Source organism: Hydra vulgaris, chromosome 11, assembly GCF_038396675.1.
Source record: "Hydra vulgaris chromosome 11, alternate assembly HydraT2T_AEP".
Classification (NCBI taxonomy): Eukaryota; Metazoa; Cnidaria; class Hydrozoa; order Anthoathecata; family Hydridae; genus Hydra; species Hydra vulgaris.
In genome coordinates this window covers 18494323-18515002 of record NC_088930.1, presented here as the reverse complement: position 1 = coordinate 18515002, position 20680 = coordinate 18494323, and the positions used below count along the sequence as shown (strand labels likewise).

Below are 20680 nucleotides of genomic sequence, written 5' to 3'. Positions count from 1 at the left end.
ATATATAAACATTTTTTATATATGATTGAATAATTTTATTTTTTATATTGAATTTTTTTAAATTTTTTATATTGTATTTATTGTATTTTTCTAAGGCATTTTTTTTCAAATAATAATAAATGGCCAAAATTTTGAAAAAAATGTATTGTAATTTTTTATATTTTTTTTTAGATTACATAATAAAAAAAATGGAACGAGATGATATTATATTGAAAGCTTCAAAAAAAATGGATTTAACTAAAGAACAACGCTTGGAAATTTATGAAAAACAAAAAAGAGCATTAAATTTTTGGCTGAATGTCAATGTGATGAACACGACGAATCATTTCTTTGTTTGTGTTGTAGTTCTTGTGTGGATACAGTTTCAAAAAAAATCGATTTATCTAAAGAACAACTCTTGGAAGTTTATAGAAATCAAAAAAAAAGGATTAAATTTTTGGCCGAATGTCAATGTGGAGAATACGATCCTGTGTACGATTATCGTTTTCTTTGTTTGTGTTGTACTTATTGTGAGGATACAGTAAAAGAATTTTACACTATGATAGTAAAAGCTTCTAATAAACTTGGTTTATCGACGGATTTATTAAACAAAACTTTTTATATTCATAGATACGAAATACGTGATTTAGCTAAATGTAATTGTGATTTTGAACAAATGTGTCATGATTGTGATTTTAAAAAATTTTTGGTTTATCGATTGATTCGTTAATTTAGATATTTTTATAAGTTCTTTATTTTTACTTTATTTTTTTAGATTACATAATAAAAAATGCAACTAACAGAAAATGATTTGGATTTTTTGATGGAAAAAATATTCCAATTCAATCAAGCTCACCCAGCTACTTTGGAAGATATTCGAATGCATGCGATTACTTCAAAACAAATTTTATGTAATTATTGTAAATGGCATGATTTGAATTACAAGTGGGATGAATTTTTCAATGAAGAAATGAAAAGAATACCTCATATATTGATTTTGATGGTCTTTCAATATATAAAATACATTATCATGTTTATTCGAATTTAAATTTTGAATATTTTTATGATTGTTTGAATTAAAATGTAAAGAAGATGTTTTAAATCATCTAAAAGAAAAATGTGTAGAAATTGAAAATTGTAAACATTATTTAAGCGAATGTGAAGAGTGTGATGAATATAGATATTCTGATGGAGAGAGTTGTTCATTAATATATTGTGAAAAATGTTATAATTCTGAATATTGATTTTTTTTAGATGAATAAAATAAGAGAAAACCATAATAAAAAAATGTTCAAGATGTTAATCAAACAAAACCAATTGTCTGAAGACGAAATGATAGTTGCAACTGATGTTTTAATTATTGATGAAATTTCAATGATTAACGCTTAAACATTTGATTTATTACATTCAATAGCTTGTGAAATTAGACAATGTTACGATGAATTATTTGGTGGTGTACAATTGATTGCTTGTGGTGATTTTTTTCAGTTGCCACCTGTTACAAGGCAATTTGTTTTTAAATCACAAATATGGCAATACTACATGACAGAAGTGTTGGTTTTAACTCAATGCTTTAGACAAAAAGACGATGAACAATTTTTTGGAGCTTTAAATGAAATACGTTTTGGTCAAGTTTCAGACAAAACTATTGATTATTTTATGACACGTTGTTTTGAAAAAGATGAAAATTTAAACTCTAAATATACAAGATTATTTTTTAGAAATATCGAAGTGGATGTTTATAACAATCAAAAAATGGAGATTATCAAACAAGAAGGGTATTGGTTTTATGCTAAAGATGTTATTAAAAATCGAAATATTCCATGCACGTTTCAAATTCCAGCGGCTGTTTATCTTAAAATAGGTGCTATTGTTATGCTTGTAAGAAATATTAATGTGGAAGAAGGTTTGTGCAATGGTACTATTGGTACCGTCATTTTAATAGAAAATAATGCAGTTTGGGTGATGATGAATAAAAAAGAAGTCAAAATTGAATGTGTCAAAGAAGAAATTTTAGATTGCTCTCATGCTGTCGTAGGCTCAAGATTTGGTTTGCCTTTAAAATTATCATTTTCTTTTACTGTTCATAAAGCTCAAGGAAGTACCATGAATAAAGCCGTTGTTCAATTTAATTCAAAGGCTTTTAATAATAGTCTTTATAATGTTTCTTTATCACGAGTTTGTAATATTAACGATATATTTATAATTATTAATAATAAATTTGATTTACGAACACTATTTAAAAGTATTACTGTTGATTCTGATGTTTTGGAATTTTAAAAAAAAATACATGTAAATTTTTTTTTTTTCAGATTCTTAAAAAATGAAATTTGAATATCAAACTGAGGAAACTCGTTTTAGTAATAACAGTATATACACTGAACATTTTTTTTACATTAAAGATGATTATAAAGATGAAGATGTTGTAGAAGAATCACAACTTTATTCTGAAACTCAAAGTCCTGATGAAATTGTTCATCATGTTGAACAAAAAACAATGGAAGGATTTGAAACACAAATGAAAAACAGTATTCTTTTTGGTGACTTGTTTCAAAATTTCTTATTGGGTTATAATATTGTTACTTTGTGTTGCAAGTCTATTGAAAATGGTTATTGTAAAATAATGAAACGTTGTTACAATTCACCTGTTTATTTTATTAAACCTTTAGAAGGACCAACAAAATTACGTTTTATTCAAGATGCCAATGTGCGAGCTGTTTTTAATGTTTTAGAAAATGATAGCGGATGGAAGATAATACGAATATGTAATATTAAAATTAAAACTTTATCCAATTTAACAGAAAGATCCATGATGAAATTACGAGATTTTGAATTGTCTGGTTTTAAAAGAAAAATGCTCATGACAGATAAACAAATTGAAAAAAAGAAAAAACACAACAAAACCTACTATGAAAAAAATAAAAAAATATTAAATCCACGAAGGAAAAGCAATCGAAAGAAATGCAAAAAAACATATTACGAAAAAAATCAACAAAAGAGGAAAGAAATAGACGAATGGTTTGGTGAATGGTATAGACCTCATTCTTTAACACAATGGGAAAAATCACTAAAAAGTTTATCTTATACTATTCTGTCTTATCAACAAAAAAAGAGAATGTTTTTAGATTATAGTATTTTGTTTGAACCAGGATTATGTTTTTATTCTGCTTTTCTCGTCTCTTTGTTGATTCGTCAATGGAATGTGAGCACCATTAAAGAATGGAATATAAAAGTGTTGGAAAAAAACACTACTGATTTATATTCTGAAGAAAATATTTTACAAATTCTTTTTGAAGATCAAGAAGAGCATAATATTTTAGCGTGGAAAGACGTTTTACAACAATTAAAAGAAAAATCTAAAAATATGTCATTTCAAACTTTGATTGATTTGTGTCATTGTTTTGCTTATGAAAATACTTTTGATCGTATTAATATTAAATTTTTTGCCGTTAACAAAAAAAACACCAAAATTCGATTGTTGCATTCTAAATTAAAATCACAATATAAAAGTTCTCTTGCAGAATTATTAAAAGTAGTTTACGAAAGCGCAAACATTACCAAAGACGAACGAGATTCTCAAAGAGTATTTATTAACGATGAAGAAAGAAATAAAGCCAATCAACGGAAAAAAACAATCAACACGATAAAAATTTGTATTTTTCAAAAAAACAATTCTTTTCACGCTATAAGCATGTTGAATAAAAAATTTTCTACAAAGTATTTTTGTTCTAACAACTCACGTGTTTTGTTTCAATGTTCAGATTGTGGACGAAAATTTACTACAGAGAAACACAAATGCGAAGGCTATTATAAACCGGACAAATTTACATACGGCGATTGCATTACTCACTATCGACCACAAAATTCGTTCATGTGTACAAGTAGAAATTTGTTTCCTTTTTTAATGACATTTGATTGTGAAACGAGTATTACAAAGTCTGAAGAAAATGCTACTTCCAAAGTCAAACCTTTATCTGAGTTGAAATATTATTGTCATTCCATTGTGATTCAATGCATTCATGAAAAATTAGCAAGAGAATGTTTTGGTTTGGACGAACAAGGTCAAGTCATTACTCAATGGATTTTTTATTATGAAAATACGGTTGAAAGTTTAGAAAGAAATCCTTTAACCTGTCTACCAGACTATTTTCAACCAGGAGTTTCTTTACTTCACAAGACTTACAGACGTATCTTGTGGGAAAAGCTAAATTGTGAAAATAATGAAAAATTAAAAATGGAATTGAGAGTTTACGATATCATTGCTTTAGCATATACTTTGGTTCGATTTACTTATGAAATATGTTTACCGCGTTTTGAAAATTTAAATATATTAAGTGAAGAAAGAGATTTAATATGGCAAGAAGAAAAACCTTTATGTTCTATTTGTAGAACTCCCGTAGATAAAATACGTCAATCTGATGTTTATAAAAATAAATTTTCTCACATGACTCCTCAAGAAATTGAAAGATTAAATCATAATGAACTTCGCATTTATAACGACAAACGAATTCAAGTTGTGAACATGGTGTTTCAAAGAGTAGGACGTTTAGAATTGTTCATGTTACCTTGTCACGTTCAAAATTATTTAATCAACAACGATGCTGAAAAAATAAAACAAGATTTATTTCGAGTCTCCACTTTGTATTACATTTGTTGTAGATGGTGGGAAAAATTTCAATACCTACCTGCCACTAACGGTTTATTGAGTGATTATGTGAGAATCACCACTGGTGAACTTGTAGATTATATGAAACAATTGTCTTTGCTTATCATGACCGAACACCAATTTGAAAACTATTTTAATCAAGAAGATATAGAGTTGTTAGAAGATCCCTACTTTTTAATCAAAATCTTTCGTAAATGTATTAACGAAAGTGGTGATCAATATACAGATAACCTTCATTTTTTGTTTCTAATAAGAAAATTCAAGCAACCCGTCTACGAATTATGGTATCACACCATGTTGGTTGCTTTTAATAATCAATTTGAAACAAAATTTAGTTTATCTGATTTTATTCAAGATGAAAAAAATCGAGAAAAAGTTTTAAATAAATGCAATTTTTTTCTTAACGCTTTTGAAGATTATCTTGTTATTGATCACGATCATTTTTCAGGACAAGTGTACGGATTAGCTCACGATTATTGCAACAAAAATTTAGGTAGATATAGTCTGCATTTGTCTTGTCCTATTTTTGCTCACAATGCTTCTTTTGATAATCGCATTATGATTGTAGAAGGTTTAAAAAAAATGTTTGATATTCCGTTATACGGTCATTTGGCAGAATCTGAAACTACACCTTTTAACGCTTTTATAAAATATAGCAACATGGAAGATGTTTTTGTTATATCTAAAAATGTGAGCAAAGTCAATATTATCTGCATCGGTAAACATATTAAAATTGTAGATAGTTTGAAAATTTTAAACTGTTCTTTAGAACAAGCCAGTAGTATGTTGTCACGAAAAGCTCAACATCAAATTGTCAACACCATGTTGCATTATTTACGACCTTTTCATCCCGAAGTAAATGATTTAACCGACAATCCAGAGTTTAAAAACTGTTTTATTAAAAAAACATTATTTCCTTACTCGCAAATAACAGACGAACTCTTGAACATTGAATATAAAACATTTCCACCTATTGAATTATTTGCTCAAAACGATTTAATGAAGTCTAAAAACTTACAAGAAGAAAATAAAAAATTGAAAGAAGCTTATGAAGGTGTTCAAAAATTGTGGAACTTTTGAAATTTAAAAACTTTAAAATCCTTATTGCATATCTATACTGTGCTCGATACAGTCGTATTAGGTTCTGTTATGATTGACTTTGACGAAATAACATTTGAATTTACAAAATTTCATGTTCTAAATCATGTTAGCATTTTTAGTTATACTAGCAAATTAAATTCTACCATCAGTTTAATTCCAATCCAATATCCTGCGACCAACGAACATCAAAAAATGATTGAAAAGAGTATTTGAGGCGGTATGTCCATCAACGGTACGCAAAAATTCGCCATTGATACAGATTACTTTGAACCTAAAATAAAAGAACTCAAATTAAACAGCGAATTGAGAGGATGTTTAATTTTTATGGACGAAAATGGACAATACGGAGGAGCTCAATTAAAACCTTTACCTTTTCACATGAAATATTCTTTTGATTTGGAATGTATCACTTTAGACGATGTGATTCGAAAATATCATCGCGTTAATTTAAACGGTTTCTCGACTAGTGCTTTAGTGCATTGTCAAATTACTATGAAACCAGAGTATCAAGATCAAGTAGGAGGTTTTTCACCCATGGTAGAAAAAGAAATTATATCCTTTCAAGATTATTCTCCCACTGAAATTGTATCCAAACGTTATCTCAAAAACAATGGAACCTACGGTATAGAAAAAGACAAAACTATTAAATTGGTTATGAAATAAAGTTCGCATGAGACTTGTGAATTTTTAGACACTTTAATATGGTTGACTACGTGCTGTGGATGCGTTGTTGAAAAAATTTACAAAGTACTTCCTCTATGGCGTTATCCTTTAGCTCAAAAAATGGTAAAACGAAATATGGAAAAAAGAAAAGAAGCTATTAAAAAGGGTGACAAGGTAGTGGATGCTTCTTGCAAATTGCAAATTAACGGTCATTACGGAACATTGAGTCAACAAATTGCACAAAAACTAAATACTACTTTTATTAACCACGAAGAAAAAGCATTTCAAAATAGTATTGAAAATTTTCAAAACATTCGTCGTGTTTTAATTCAAGAAGGTCAAACAGATGAAAATATTAAAATGTTATTCCCTTTTCATTTTCAAAATTTATTATATAACGGATCCTTATTTATTGGTGTTGAACCTGAAAGATATAAATTGGACGATTTTGAAAAAAAAGTATGTTTAGATGAATACGAGACGAGTGATTTTAGTTATGATGATTATTTTAAAGAAACTTTGTTTGGTTTGATGACAGATGTTAAAACCAAAAGTATTTTATTTCACGATCAAGACAATTATCATGAAATAAAAGACGTCTTTGAACTTTTAAAATCAAAAGATCATAAAAACGCTCTCATTTTAACAACCAGCGAAAAATGCAAACTCGTTAACACGTCTTTACGTATTGTAGCTTCACAAATTTTATCTTATGCCAAACTCAACGTAGGACGTTTTAGTTGGGAATTGGGACAAGTATTAAGAAATCATGGAGCTGAAAAACATTTGGTAGTAACAGATACTGATTCTGGTTGTTTTTTCATTACGCAAAAGAAACTCAAAATGCTTTCTACAACGTTTCGCGAAAAGGTAGAAGAATGGATTTATTTTTCAAACTTTGGCAATCGTTGGATGGATTATTCCGATTATAAAATGATTCATTCTTTTTATTCCACTCTATACGCCAAAAAAACAGATCATTTTCAAAACGAAATACCTCCTCCTTATTACATTGCGCAAGCTTTTGCTATGGGACCTAAATGTTATAGTGTTCTTAGCGTCAACGGAGACGAAGAAAAAAACTATTATAAAAAAAGAGCTAAAGAAGTGCCCAATTCTAAACTTTTATTTTCAAATTATGTCAACGGATTCGATACCTTTGCTGCCAAAAGATTGTGTAAACAAGTTCCTTTTTTGGTGATAAAAGAAAATCAACCTATTGAACAAAATAGAATGAGTGTCAATTACAAACAAGTGAAAATACAAACACACACTATTGATTTTGTAAAAAGATTTACACAAAAAAATTATGTTTTTGATGACGGAGTCATGACCGAAATTCGAGATCATTATCTTTTGCAACCGATACGAGAAGCCAATTTAAAAGTGTTACCCGAATATAGAAAAATTTTGTAGCGACGAACACATTCAAAATTTACTTGAAATTGAAAAAAATATTGTAAAACAATCAGAACGTTATCAAACAATGGCCATGTTTAATCGAAAAGTTTTGATCCCTTTATTATACGATTTCAAAAAGAATATAAATTTGTAATTTTTTTTTTATGAATATAAAAAAATGGAGTTTTATTTTTTAGAACAAAAATTAACAACACAACAACTTGAAAACAAATTAAAAGAAATTGGTTTCAAAAATTTTTATTTAGTAGAAAATACAAGAAAACGAAATTCATTACTTTAAAAATAAAAAAAAGATTCTTATACTTCGCGTTTGATTCTACTCTAAACGGACGAGATTTAATTCCTGAAGAATTTTTAAGTTGTTGTCTTGATTGTTTAATTGATTATTTATATTTTACGTGTCACGTGGGATGTTATGAAGAAGATTGTGTTTATTGTGAAGATTACAATAGAATTCATTATAATTGCACTTGTCTTTCCTAAAATAAAAAAGATGGATAATATATTATTACCAGAAGTGGCAAGACAATTAAATCGAGATTGGAAAACGTGTGGAAGATATTTGAAAGTGAGTGAACAGGAACTGGATCTTATTAATGCAGATTACAGATATATTGAAGATAAAGCTTTTGAAATATTAAAAATATGGAATCGTAATGGAACCAAAGAACAATTACTTTACACAATGAACAACATACCAAGAATGGACATTAAAAAAACTATTTTAGACCGTATTTTGTAAAAATTTTTTTGATAAAAAAAGGATATAAATTAAAAAAATGTTTTTGTTTTTTTTTATTCGTAGTTAAAAAAATGGAAGAAAAAGAAGAAAAACCTCTTCAACAAAAAATAGAGAGTGTAGAACAACCTATAGAAAAACCTTTAGAAAAAAAAGATAGTAGATCTATCACCGAAATATTAAACAAAAAAGGTTTTCATGATTTCTATTTAAAAGGAACATCAAAAGAAACTGAACTCAAAGACATAGAAACCCATTCGCAAGTGAAATTTAAGATTTCTTTACCTACTCAAGATGTCTATCCTGAAAATACAATTATTACAGGACCTACAAACAGCGGAAAGTCAACTATGGCTAGATATTTACTACATTGTGGAAAATTTCCTGATGCCGAAATGTTATTTGTGATACAAATGAGAGAACCTAGCGATTGTCAACACAAAACATGGATAAATATTATCGAATCTTAAAAAAATAATTTAGAAGCGTATCAGATTATAACAGTTACCAGTCCAGAAAATTTAGATTCAGTAATACAGAGAGCCATTGGTTTTTCCAAAGATAAATACGGTATTCAAAATAGCAATCACCATATTATAGAAAAACAATACTTTTATTTGATGATATTAGCGCTTTTTGTTTAAAAAGCCAACAATACACGAGCGCGTGTTCTAGCGGTTCTCATCACGGAGTAGGTGCCATTACCGTTTTTCATTCCGTACCTTCTAAAGCCAGTCAATGTCGGAACAATTTAGTGTCTCATTACAAATGTATCATTTCTTTTGATAACAACAGCGAAATTGAAAAAATATTTAAAAACGATTTTCCTTCAACTGGCAAAATGCAACATCACGTTATCAGCGATTTGTTAAATAAAGAAACTTCTAATCAACACGGACATTTGGCTTTGTTTAAAAGAAATTCTTCCGTTGCACGCTTAAGAACACAGATTACGAGTAAAGAACAAAAAGTATTTATTGCAGTGGACGCTCAAGGTAAATTGGACTTTGATTATAATGACATGAGCGTGAACAAAAAAATTGTTAGTTTTCAATCCTTTTTCTACGAAAAAGCGCCTAATCTAAAAAATCATTATTATCTCAAATCGCATCACAACAACTATAATCAAGAGAAGGAGAATAAACCCGGCGAAGAAGATAAAATCGATATAAATAAGGAAAAAGAAAATCCGATAAAAAAAAGAAAATGGGGTGAAAGCGAGAGAGCAACACAGCTAAGCGAAGAAATTAAAAGGCAAAGACGATATGGATTGTGCAAATCTTCAGACGAATCTACAGACGAATCTTCAGACAGTGGACCCGGTTCTGATTCTGATTGATTGGGAAAGCGAAGAATTTTTACGAATTTTACAAAACGATTACGAATTATGCAATCCTTCAAACAAAGCGAGTAAACGTCAAGCCATGAGACAAAAGTTGGCTGTTCAAGGACAAATTTTTATCCCCAAAATGAAATGAAGAAAAAACAGTGATGAAAACAAAATTAAAATATGGATGAAAGAAATTTTGACGCGTTTTAATGCTGTAAAATGTTAAAATGCGAACTTTTATCGGATGACGAACGACAACAAATATAAAACGCTTTTCAAGAAAACGTTTGTATAGAAATTAAACTTTTTGTCAAAGAATATTTGTATCCGTATCCAAAATTTAACGAAAACGGAAAAGTCATCATGAAAAAAGAAAATATTAAAGATAAAAATCAAGCTATATCAGACTTTGTTTATCACAATTACGACGTTTTAAAAGAATATTTCAACTCTACTCGTTTTAAACTTTATCACGAAATTATAAATTATTACGCTAATAAATTAATCTCATTCGACACTATACAACCTACAAAAACTGTAATCGATTTATTAAGACAACAGTTTGACGTTGATTATTGTCAAAAAGAATTGTATTTTCAAAATAATTTGTATTTTTATGAAACATGAATAGATATAGACCTTATCACGAGTCTCCTTTATTAACTTTACGTAAGGTATTAGCCAAAAATGCCTACAACATGGATGTTTTCAACAAAAAATTATTACAAATCGACGAACAAGAAAACGAACAAGGTAACCTACAATCTGGAGAAACAAACACATCGAAGGTTCTCTGAGCTTATCCAGAGATACGATTTGCCTTCATCTCTCAATTATGCCGATACCATCAATCTCGAAAATCAAATTGCTGGTGAAGTGAGCTTTCAACAAAGTTTAAATGCTTTGTTACCTCTAGACACTAGGCTCGATAGTGATATAGCTACAAGTTTAATCAGCGATCAAGAAAAAAGGAAAACCTATCTCAACGTAGGTGATGCTTACGCTTTTAAAAGCATTTTAAACTTGAATAAACAAAGCGATTTTAATGATCAAATTGATCAAAGAAATATAAGCAAATCTTAAGAACGATGAGAAATTTAAAAAGATTTCCTATTCAAGACAACTCTCTTACTGCTACACCACCACCTCTATTCAATCTACATTAAACAATTTAACGCGTTCTACTACTTTAAATACTATTCCATCGGCTCATAAAAAAATTTACACTTTAACGCCTTTTAATAAATTTTTAATTTTTCACGAAACAGCCAATGCGAGCGAAATTCTAGAACAACTTTATCGAAACGAATCTGTAAAAAAAATTCCCAACTTGGCTAAACAGCTGGTGGACATGTGTAAAAATCAAGTCAATTATCGATTTGGATCGCATCAAATTTCTTTACGCGTTTACAAACCGAGAAACGAAAAAGCCACTCTAAGCAATTTAAAAATTTATATTTTATACCTAGCCAACGTCGTAGATGTAGAAGAATCTATTGCTAGTATTATTAACAATGTCAGCAACTTTGCCTTTGAAAAAGTAAACAATCCAAAACAATATTCCTATTATGCTAATGAATTTTAAACTTTACTCACTTCTTCTCAATCTGTAACAAACATGAGAATAGTAGCTGATTATTACCAAATAAGACAACTCACTTTTGCTAAATTATGGAGTTTTATTAGAAAATACAACATACCTTTCCAAAACGAAATTAAATTAACCTCCGAAGGTGTATATGCTAACGATCTAGCTCGAGATCCTTACACTGTTATGACTTCTAGTTTTATAGAAAGCGAATCTCTTAGAAAAAAAAGTTTTGGTGGAAGTAGAGCTTTTTGAAATATTAACACAAACAAAAGACATTATTCAACAAAGATGTATACAATATGGCGAAATTTTTCGAGGTTATAAATTTGAAATACTGAGAGAATACATTCAAGTCAACAGTTATTTATTACATAATAAAGATATGTTTGTTTGTTCGAATGTTAAACAACTATAACGAAAACGCGTTAGCCAGCAGACCCATCGGAGAAACGATGATCTATTTAACGTTCAAAACTTTTTTCAACACTGTGCCTTCTTTACCTTTTAGAGATGTAACAGATGTGGCCCTATTAAAAGAAGACGTAAGAAAGATACCCATTTTAAAAAAAGAAATTTATTCACTCATCCTTTAACAAGGTCTTCCTTATTAGAAATTCCTACACCCAAAAAAGAACCACGAACACGAGCATCCGATCCTTATTTAGGTCCGGTAGAAACTAAAAAAAAAAACCTGTTGAAACAACTGCATCTACTGAACCTGAAACTGATCCCACATTATTAGGAGCTACTGCTTTACCTGAAACAACTGAAACTGAACCGTCAGCTGCTACTGCTAGTACTGAAACTCCAATGTTAACTAGAAGTGGTCGTTTAGGATTAGAACAAAAAAACCAACTACTAGATCGTCATCTACAAATATAGAAAAAAGAAAAAGAAAAACTCTGATATCAAAATATTTCGACTTTTTAAAAAAATGGACAATGTCTTGAGAGATGCTATTGACAACCTTGTTGAAGATCAACTGACCAAATTATCGAGTCGTGTGTTTGAGTTGTCCGACCTTCCCAAAAATAAAAAAGTTTTATTAAAAATTTTCACATTAAAAAAAAATAAAACCCAATTGAAAGTTTATGATCAACTCAAAGCGCTTTTAGAAAATTCCGGTTATTATGCCAAATGAAACGGTCTCATCACCGCTTGGTCACACGTTACTTTGCTTTTTAAAAAAACAACAGATGTCAACGTTAAAAAACAAGCCCTCGGAAACCTTATGTTTACGAAACACATCAATATTCGTACGATAGACCTCGACAGTATTTTCAAGCTGATTTGGCCGACATGAACAGTTTTAATTTAAATTTTCTTCTCATCGACCCGAATTTTGTTTAGTTGTGGTAGATGGAGTCTAAAAAAGTCTATTTGAGAGTCACCAGTAAAAAAACAGCAGAGAAAGTGCTGAGCAGTTTTAAACATATTTTTGAAGACATTAAAAGAGACGATAAAACATTTTTCTACTTACAAACGGATCAAGGTGGTGAATTTTTTAACAACAAAATGGAAGAATGGTGTTATGAACAAAACGTTGTTCATTTTAGTTCTAAAATTTATGGAAAAGCTTACTTGGCCAAATCAACCATAGGACGATTAAAACAACTTTATCAAAAATTAAAAAAACAAGGTGAACTTCAAAAAAAGAATTGGAGTTTTTATATCGAGGACATGGAACAAAAACTCAACGAAAAAGAACGAGTTTCGAGTGGAATCGCTCCTGATGAATTGGATGCTGACGACGCCAAAGGTAAAGCTCTTGTTTAGTCAATCAATACCGAGACAACGAAAAGACGAGGACATCATTTTTCTTCCAACATGTTACATCGAGTAGAAAAAGAATACAAAAACAAAAAATTAAAAATATAAAAACTTCTCTCCGTTGGAACCGAATGTTATTTGAAAAAATATAAAATAGATCCCAAAGACACTTCTAGCAAATCGACTACTCGCGATCAACCGTATTGGGACACTACCAAAAAAGTGATTATTATCAAAGTCTCTCAGCGCACTAACCCTTCAGTCGAAGGTTATTTACCCGTTTATATTTATAAAGTGAGAATAGTAGGCGATTTAAATAAGACATTTAAACTAAAACGAGAAGATTTGTTATTGTTAACGAAGAAGACAAAGACATTTATTATAAAAACTTTAATGAATATGTTACCACTTTTTTTAAACCTTTGAAGAAAAAACTGCAAGAAAAAAAGAAAAAATGAACAATTTAACGTTTGACGATGTTTTAGATGTAAATAAATATGATTGTAGCACGTATTATTTTAGCGAAATTAAAAATAAAAATGAAGCTAGCGTGTGTGTTTTGTTGTTGAGTAAACTAAAATCGTTCAAAAATGTTTTGAACGATTTTAGATTTTACCTTTAACTCCTTACGATATTGACAAACCCACATTTAAAAATAACACCATTTTACATTTAGCCAGTATGGACGTACCTACTAATTTAACTCGAGTAGACGAAAGCCTATCCTTTTCTGAAAACGCTTACGGATTAAGAATGGAATCCAAACCAGCTATAAAAAAAATGTTATCCGATATTCAAAGCGAAATGATTGCTAATCCTACAAAACCCATAAAATATTTTTATCTTGCTACAATAAGTGTTGTCTTGTACGTCAATCATATCCCTTTACCAGGTGACACGTTTCCTTGCTATGACATATTAGATATGGAAAACATGAGTAGTGATCATTTGAGTTTTATGTGGATCTTTTATGCAACAGGTGGAGGTAAACTCTTTGGTGTTATGACACCCCATAGCGGACAAGATGATTTTTTATTAGAAACTTGGAACTTTATAATTCAAAATTAAATAGAGTGCTCTATTTTTCAGACTTTTTTTCAAGTTATTATAACAAAGATGCTAAAATTTCATCAACAAAATATTTTAATCCAAAATTATTATTTGATCCTTCCACTGTACTTAGATACAAAACAGCTGTAGTCGATATGCCCATGATAAAGTTTAGTTTAGATGCAAACAACAATGTACAACAAAATTTATTCAACGTCAATACCACCCCATTTGCTAATAGAACCAACTATAACTTATTGTGGTATTATAATAAAAGAAACGAATATGCAAGCAACCCTTCTTTTTTACAACCTATTCGATCTAGTTCAACTTCAACCGTACAAGAAAGACGATTGTCTTATTTTGGTTTTTTTCAAACAGAACATCTGCAAGTGCCTACGTTGTAGAAGATTTTACCAAATTACTACGAAATATAATTATGTTACTACTAAATCTCTATACTACAACATATACAATTTATCCTTAAACACTCACACTAGTAAAAATTTTGTAATATATGCAAAACATCCGCTTTTAAGCGCAACAGAAATAGCAGCTGTTTCACCCGAAAGACAGATTATTCTAAACGGTATTGAAGATATTACTTTTTGTTCGTCCGTTTATTCATATCATGCTGACACCCAATTATAAAACCCCTCATTATCTAAGGGCAACATGTTCGGATACCAGACCGTTAACTGCAGATGATTATATTCTCAGCGTTGATTTAGATATTTATATTCACAACATGTGCCCTTTCTTGCAGAAAGCACAAAATCAAAAATGAAACACTTTGTACCGTGGCAAATTGCGTTTTTTTTATTAAAAATATTAATCAACACCAACACAATAGCCTATTTAGGCAACGTTTTTAATATAGAAACTGTTCTTAGCCAATACACTCCACGTGTGTTCACCGACGCCGTTCGCATTCAATCTTTATGGAAAATATGGAATGAACATGTTGATACTAAAAACCCTGCTATACCCGGAGTTTATACCAGTGAAAAAATAGTACTACCACAATTTACAGATATTGTTAAAGCTGCTTTTTCAAGTATTCGCGGAGAAACGGCGACCAGATTACTATATGTCTCATCATCTAGTTGGGGAGCTGAACCTGTAGAATTATTAACAAGTTTTTATTAATTTTTTTTTAATATATACAAACCTAAGACATTATTATCGCTATACTTTGAAAAATATACCTTTAGCTTCTTTACCTTTACCTTTTTTTAACGTCAATCAAGTCATATGGCCTGAAAGAGAATTAAAAATGATGGATGTTTTTACCGAAAGTTTAACCGTAACAAACAATTTACTCAATCTCAATTTAAACAACTTGACCTTTGCCGATCATACTTATGCAGGACCCGATTTTAACATGTTTAGTAAATATCTTACCAATATACCCAAAGGTATACCTTTATGTATTCCCGAACCTACTGACGGAGTATGAAATTATTATAATTTTTTTTCTTTACCCTCCTTCCAAAGAAAATTATTGTCACTCATTAAATTGAGCACTTACCTTATAAGAGGCATGTTGGATGTTAAAATGAGTCAAAATTCCTATTCAGATTATGATACCAGTTATGTTTCCTCAACAAAATATTGGCGAACCCGAAATAAAAGGTACTCCCTTTCAAGTGTTACCTTCCAACTTACCTGATGACATTTACAAAATGTGGACAGACGATAACGCTTTAATCGCTAAATATAACGCAGAAACTTTCATTAAAGTTCTAGGGAGTACTCTCTTGCGAACAAATTAGTAATTTTAATAACACCGTTTCCAATTTTCCTACTACTACAGACGCTTACATTTTTATCAAATGCGATCAAGCTGTAAATTGTGGAATGAATATGAACAAAATTTATGTTCCCAGAATTGTTGCTTTTTTCAATTTATTAGACTACACCAATTCTACTCAAGTCACCACCAATATTGGTTTTACAAAAAATCGTAATCCTTCTATTCAAGGACAATTATCCACCTTTGATATCAACGGTGTAGACGATTGGAAACAAACAAGATGGTCGTTTCTCAATTCAAAATCTAAACCGCTTACCTTTAATAATCTTAGTTCTACCGTTTTTTTTAATCCTACGTTAAAGATTCAAATGGCTCCGTTTTACAATTAACTAGTTTGATTAGTATAAAATAATGTCTTTTATTTTTTATTATGATTAAGAAAATATAAAAAGGAAAAAAAAAAGTTGTTATTTATTTTTTCTCTCGCCTCTAAAAAAAAAATGAGTCTCTTTTGTGAGGAATAGGAGAAAAAAGGAACAAATCAAATCAAAACCTAAAAAACGAAAATATTCAGAATCTGAAACCAAAACTCAGAAGAAGAAGAACTTGTTGAAAAAAAACCTAAAGGCAAATCTAGTCCTTTACACATTTGTTCACAATGTTTTCAAAAAGTCAATGCTGTCGACAAGATAAACGTTTTATCTTGTCGACAGCATTGACTTCTTTATTAAATAATACAGTTTATGTAAAAACTGTATTATTCAACAAAGAGCCGTTCTCGAATTCCACTCATGCAGAATAATAACGACAAAAACAAAAAAAAAATTCAAAAAAAAAATTTAAAAACAAGTTGGTTATACAAGTTCTTTAAATGGCGTTAAAATTAAAAAAATACCATTTAAATAAAAAAATTCAGAATCATAAGATCAAAAAAAAGAAAAAAAATGTTTTTCTTTTTTTAAAAAAAATTGGTTCGTTAGCTAAATATATGAGAGACGGTGACGGCAATTGTTATACACCCAATAAAAACGGTCATGTTACTATTGAAGATGTTTTGGCACAAGCAGACAACGAAAATCGTTTATTGCAAGAAGCAACAAGTGGTAATATTAGCGCCGAATATAAAGCGATATTAAATGAAAAATATCCTGGTTTTCAAACAGCTCAAGCTCAAGATGAAGTCATTGCTGTTAATAATCAAAAATTTTCTTACGATCTTACTTCTGACATGGCTAATTTAATTACTTTTACCACTGTACTTAACGAATGGACATATCCACAAGATTGGTATTTGGATTTTGATTTATTTCTTTATAAAAATTTGAGCACGCAAACAAGATTTACACCTACAACAGACGATGCTTTACTCAATAGAATTTGTCTTTGCAACAACTTTATTCATGTTTTAATTAAAACGATCAAGTTTTATCCTAATTATCAAAAAAACAACACTATTTGCGCTAACAATGCTATCGCTAATCGCTCTTATGATCGATTTTAAACAATGTTGATAAAAAAAAGTTATACAAAAGCTTTTAGAGAATTGATGAATAATCCTAATTTAGGTTTAGTAGAAGAAGCTGATACAACTGCTAACGCCATTCAATTTGCTGAAGCCAAAGCGCTTGTACAAGCAGCTGACCCTAATGGAGTTGTCAGAGCTCTCAATTCAGCTCAACCTCCCTCCTATCAAATAGCTCTAAGAGATAGATATAATGCTATGATGAATGGAGATAAAGGTTATAAATTTAGAGTACCTTTGAGTTTATTGTGTGAAATTTTTCAAATAAAAAATATTTTGAAAAGACTTAACAAATTAGATTGGAATTTTATATTGAAAATGATATGAATCAACTATTAGAATGAATAAGACCTATTACCGACGCCGAAATAACTTCGCTTGCAAATGTAGGAGTGGCTATTAAAAACCCAATGATTTATTGCAATACGTATAGACTCAAACCCAGTTTTACCCTTGGAAAAATCTTTATATCTCAACAGTAAAAAAGACGAAATGTATACTTTACTACATATTGCTCACTACGAACAAGTTATCACCAACGTAGAAAATGTGGCAGAAGTCACTGTCAATTTGGGAAATATAAAAACAGCAGATCTTGTACCCCACAGCATTATTTTTTTCGTTAATTCAAAAAAATAAAGTGATCATTTAAACAAAAATTGTTGTACACCCGTTGAAATGTCATGCAACATGATTAAAAAAGTCACCATTTATAATTTCAGAAGAACATATTTTAATTCTGCAGGTGATACTACTGAATACGATTTGACAAAGCAAGACGATCAATGGTCTATTTGGAGAAGTTATGCTTCCTGGTGTAAAGGAAATACTGCCTCTACTTTTAATATTAACAGTTTTGCAGATTTTTATACTGCAGACGATAACAGTTTTTTAGAACATCCTAATCGATATCTGACTACTACTAATACTACCGAACCTTTAGTCATTGACACCACCAGTGATTATAATTTTATCAACGATAAACCTCCTGCTACCATTGCTGGAAATAATTCGTTTCAAATCAATGTTCAATTTACAGAACAATTTAGGGGAATACTTATTATGTATTTGCAATATCCAGCTCAAATTATACAAAGCGGGGCAGGAGCCGACACTGAAATCAACTATATTCCTACCAAATTTAAATCGTCTTAATTTGTTATGAAAAACATTTTTAATTTTATCAAACGAACCCTATTTGTATTTATTATTTTATAAGTAAACGGCTATTTATTTCTAAAAAAATTTCTTAAATCTAGTTGTTTTTATTTGTCGTGTTCATGGCTCGCAGGCGTACAAGAAGAAGCGGTCACCGTCGTCGTCATCATAAAGCTCGTAGAGGGAAAGGAAAATTTTTTACCAAAGTGAAAAATTTTGCTAAACGACTATTAAAATCAAACGTAGGAGGTTACGCTTTGGATTATCTTCAAAAACAACACAATGCGTAAAAAATTGTGTTGCACTGCTTGTAAAATAAAAAAAAGTTCATGTAAAAAAAGAGGGAAGGGAAGAGTTTATTTACCACCTTTAAAATGAGCAGGTAGAAAACGCTTAAGAAAAACGAGGAGAAGATTTAGCAAGCACTTTTAAGAAATTTAAACTTTTTAACCTTGGTATGTATCTTAAAAGAAACAAATGAAAAAAACTAAATTTGATCATGTTAAAAAAACACGACTTTACAATATATATTTAATTTCACCGACCTCAAACATGTCGTAATGCATAGAAAAAGAGGAAGAGGAAGAGTTTATTTACCTCCGTTAAAAGGCGTAGGTAGAAAACGTTTAAGAAGACATTTTAGAAAACGCATGCGTGGCAAATTTGCACCATTGTTAGCTGCATTTTGAGCACCGACTTTATTATCATCTATTTTACGATAAAAAAATGTATAAAAAAAGACATTACAAAAGACGTTATAAAAGACATAGAACAAGACGAATGCGTGGTAAATTTTTGGACCTCTTTTAGCTAAAGTCGTTTTACCTTCTTTTACTAGCGCTCTTCTACCTACCATTGGTAGAGCTGTTTTGGGTGGAGCTATCTCTGAGTGAAATTCCTCGGAATCAATAGAATTGGAAAATAATATTTTATAATATATAAAAAAAATTTTTTACACTTTGTTTTTTATTATTTTACTACAAATATAAAATCCCAACATTGTTCCAAGTAATATAAAAACTCCTAGTAACGCTCCAAATAAATATCCTCCTGCTACAATAACAATAAACAAGCTAGAAAGCGTTAATATCGTCGCTACTTTCCATTGATTAATACACTTCAAAATATCGAATACGATTCCCATGCGAGTCGTGTGTACCACCATTATCTATTGGAGGATCAGGTTTATAAGGTTAAACTACTGCTACTGTCGTTGGAGTTTGAAATTGTTGTAACGGTTTGTTTTTGATTCCATTCGTTATGAACCCATTTCATTTTTATTTTAACTCTTTATATAATTTTCGTCATGCTTCAATAAATCATTTTTATTCATTGTCATTTTTAAAATTTTCAATAATAGAAACAATAGCATAAAATACATTAAAAAAATACAAGCATATTTCAAACCATATTATATTAAACAACGTGGGTAATCCTTCCACTATAATAATATAAAGAAAACATGCTAACGCAATAAAAGGAATATATATACAATCCTTCACCAACCTAACATAATCAATAATACTCATTTTTAGTCAGTTTTGTTTTTCGATTCCATCGTTATAAACCCGTTTCATTCTTTATATTCTTTTTGTCACGCATCATTAAAATTTTATTTCTGCGCATGCGCAATTTTTAGGGAACAGAATCCATTTCATTTGTAACTTTTTTTTTTTTATAAAAAATTTTTTTTGACACCTGTTCTTTTTTCTGCGCGCATGCGGATGCGCATGCACGTCATTCTTTTTTTCGAAACCGGGAAACTTTTATTTTTTAATCCGTTCATTTTTTTAATCGCTCGGTTCAATACTCTAGTTTCTCGGACCCTTGCTTATCGTCGGTTCACCGTTTTTATTTCAACTTTTTTCCACTCGGACGGGCGGTCTCTGAGGATACCACAAGAATTGTAACATAGCATATCATCAAGCATGTC

The 20680-nt window shown here is 29.9% G+C and overlaps 1 protein-coding gene across 1 annotated transcript; it reads left to right on the top strand.

Moving 5' to 3' along the window:
* The first annotated feature begins 1521 nt into the window (after positions 1 to 1521).
* On the top strand, positions 1522 to 2259 carry LOC136086893 (ATP-dependent DNA helicase PIF1-like). The gene has a single exon (XM_065809391.1). The coding sequence runs from the start codon at positions 1522 to 1524 to the stop codon at positions 2257 to 2259; it is 738 nt and encodes a 245-aa protein (XP_065665463.1).
* Positions 2260 to 20680: the final 18421 nt, after the last annotated feature.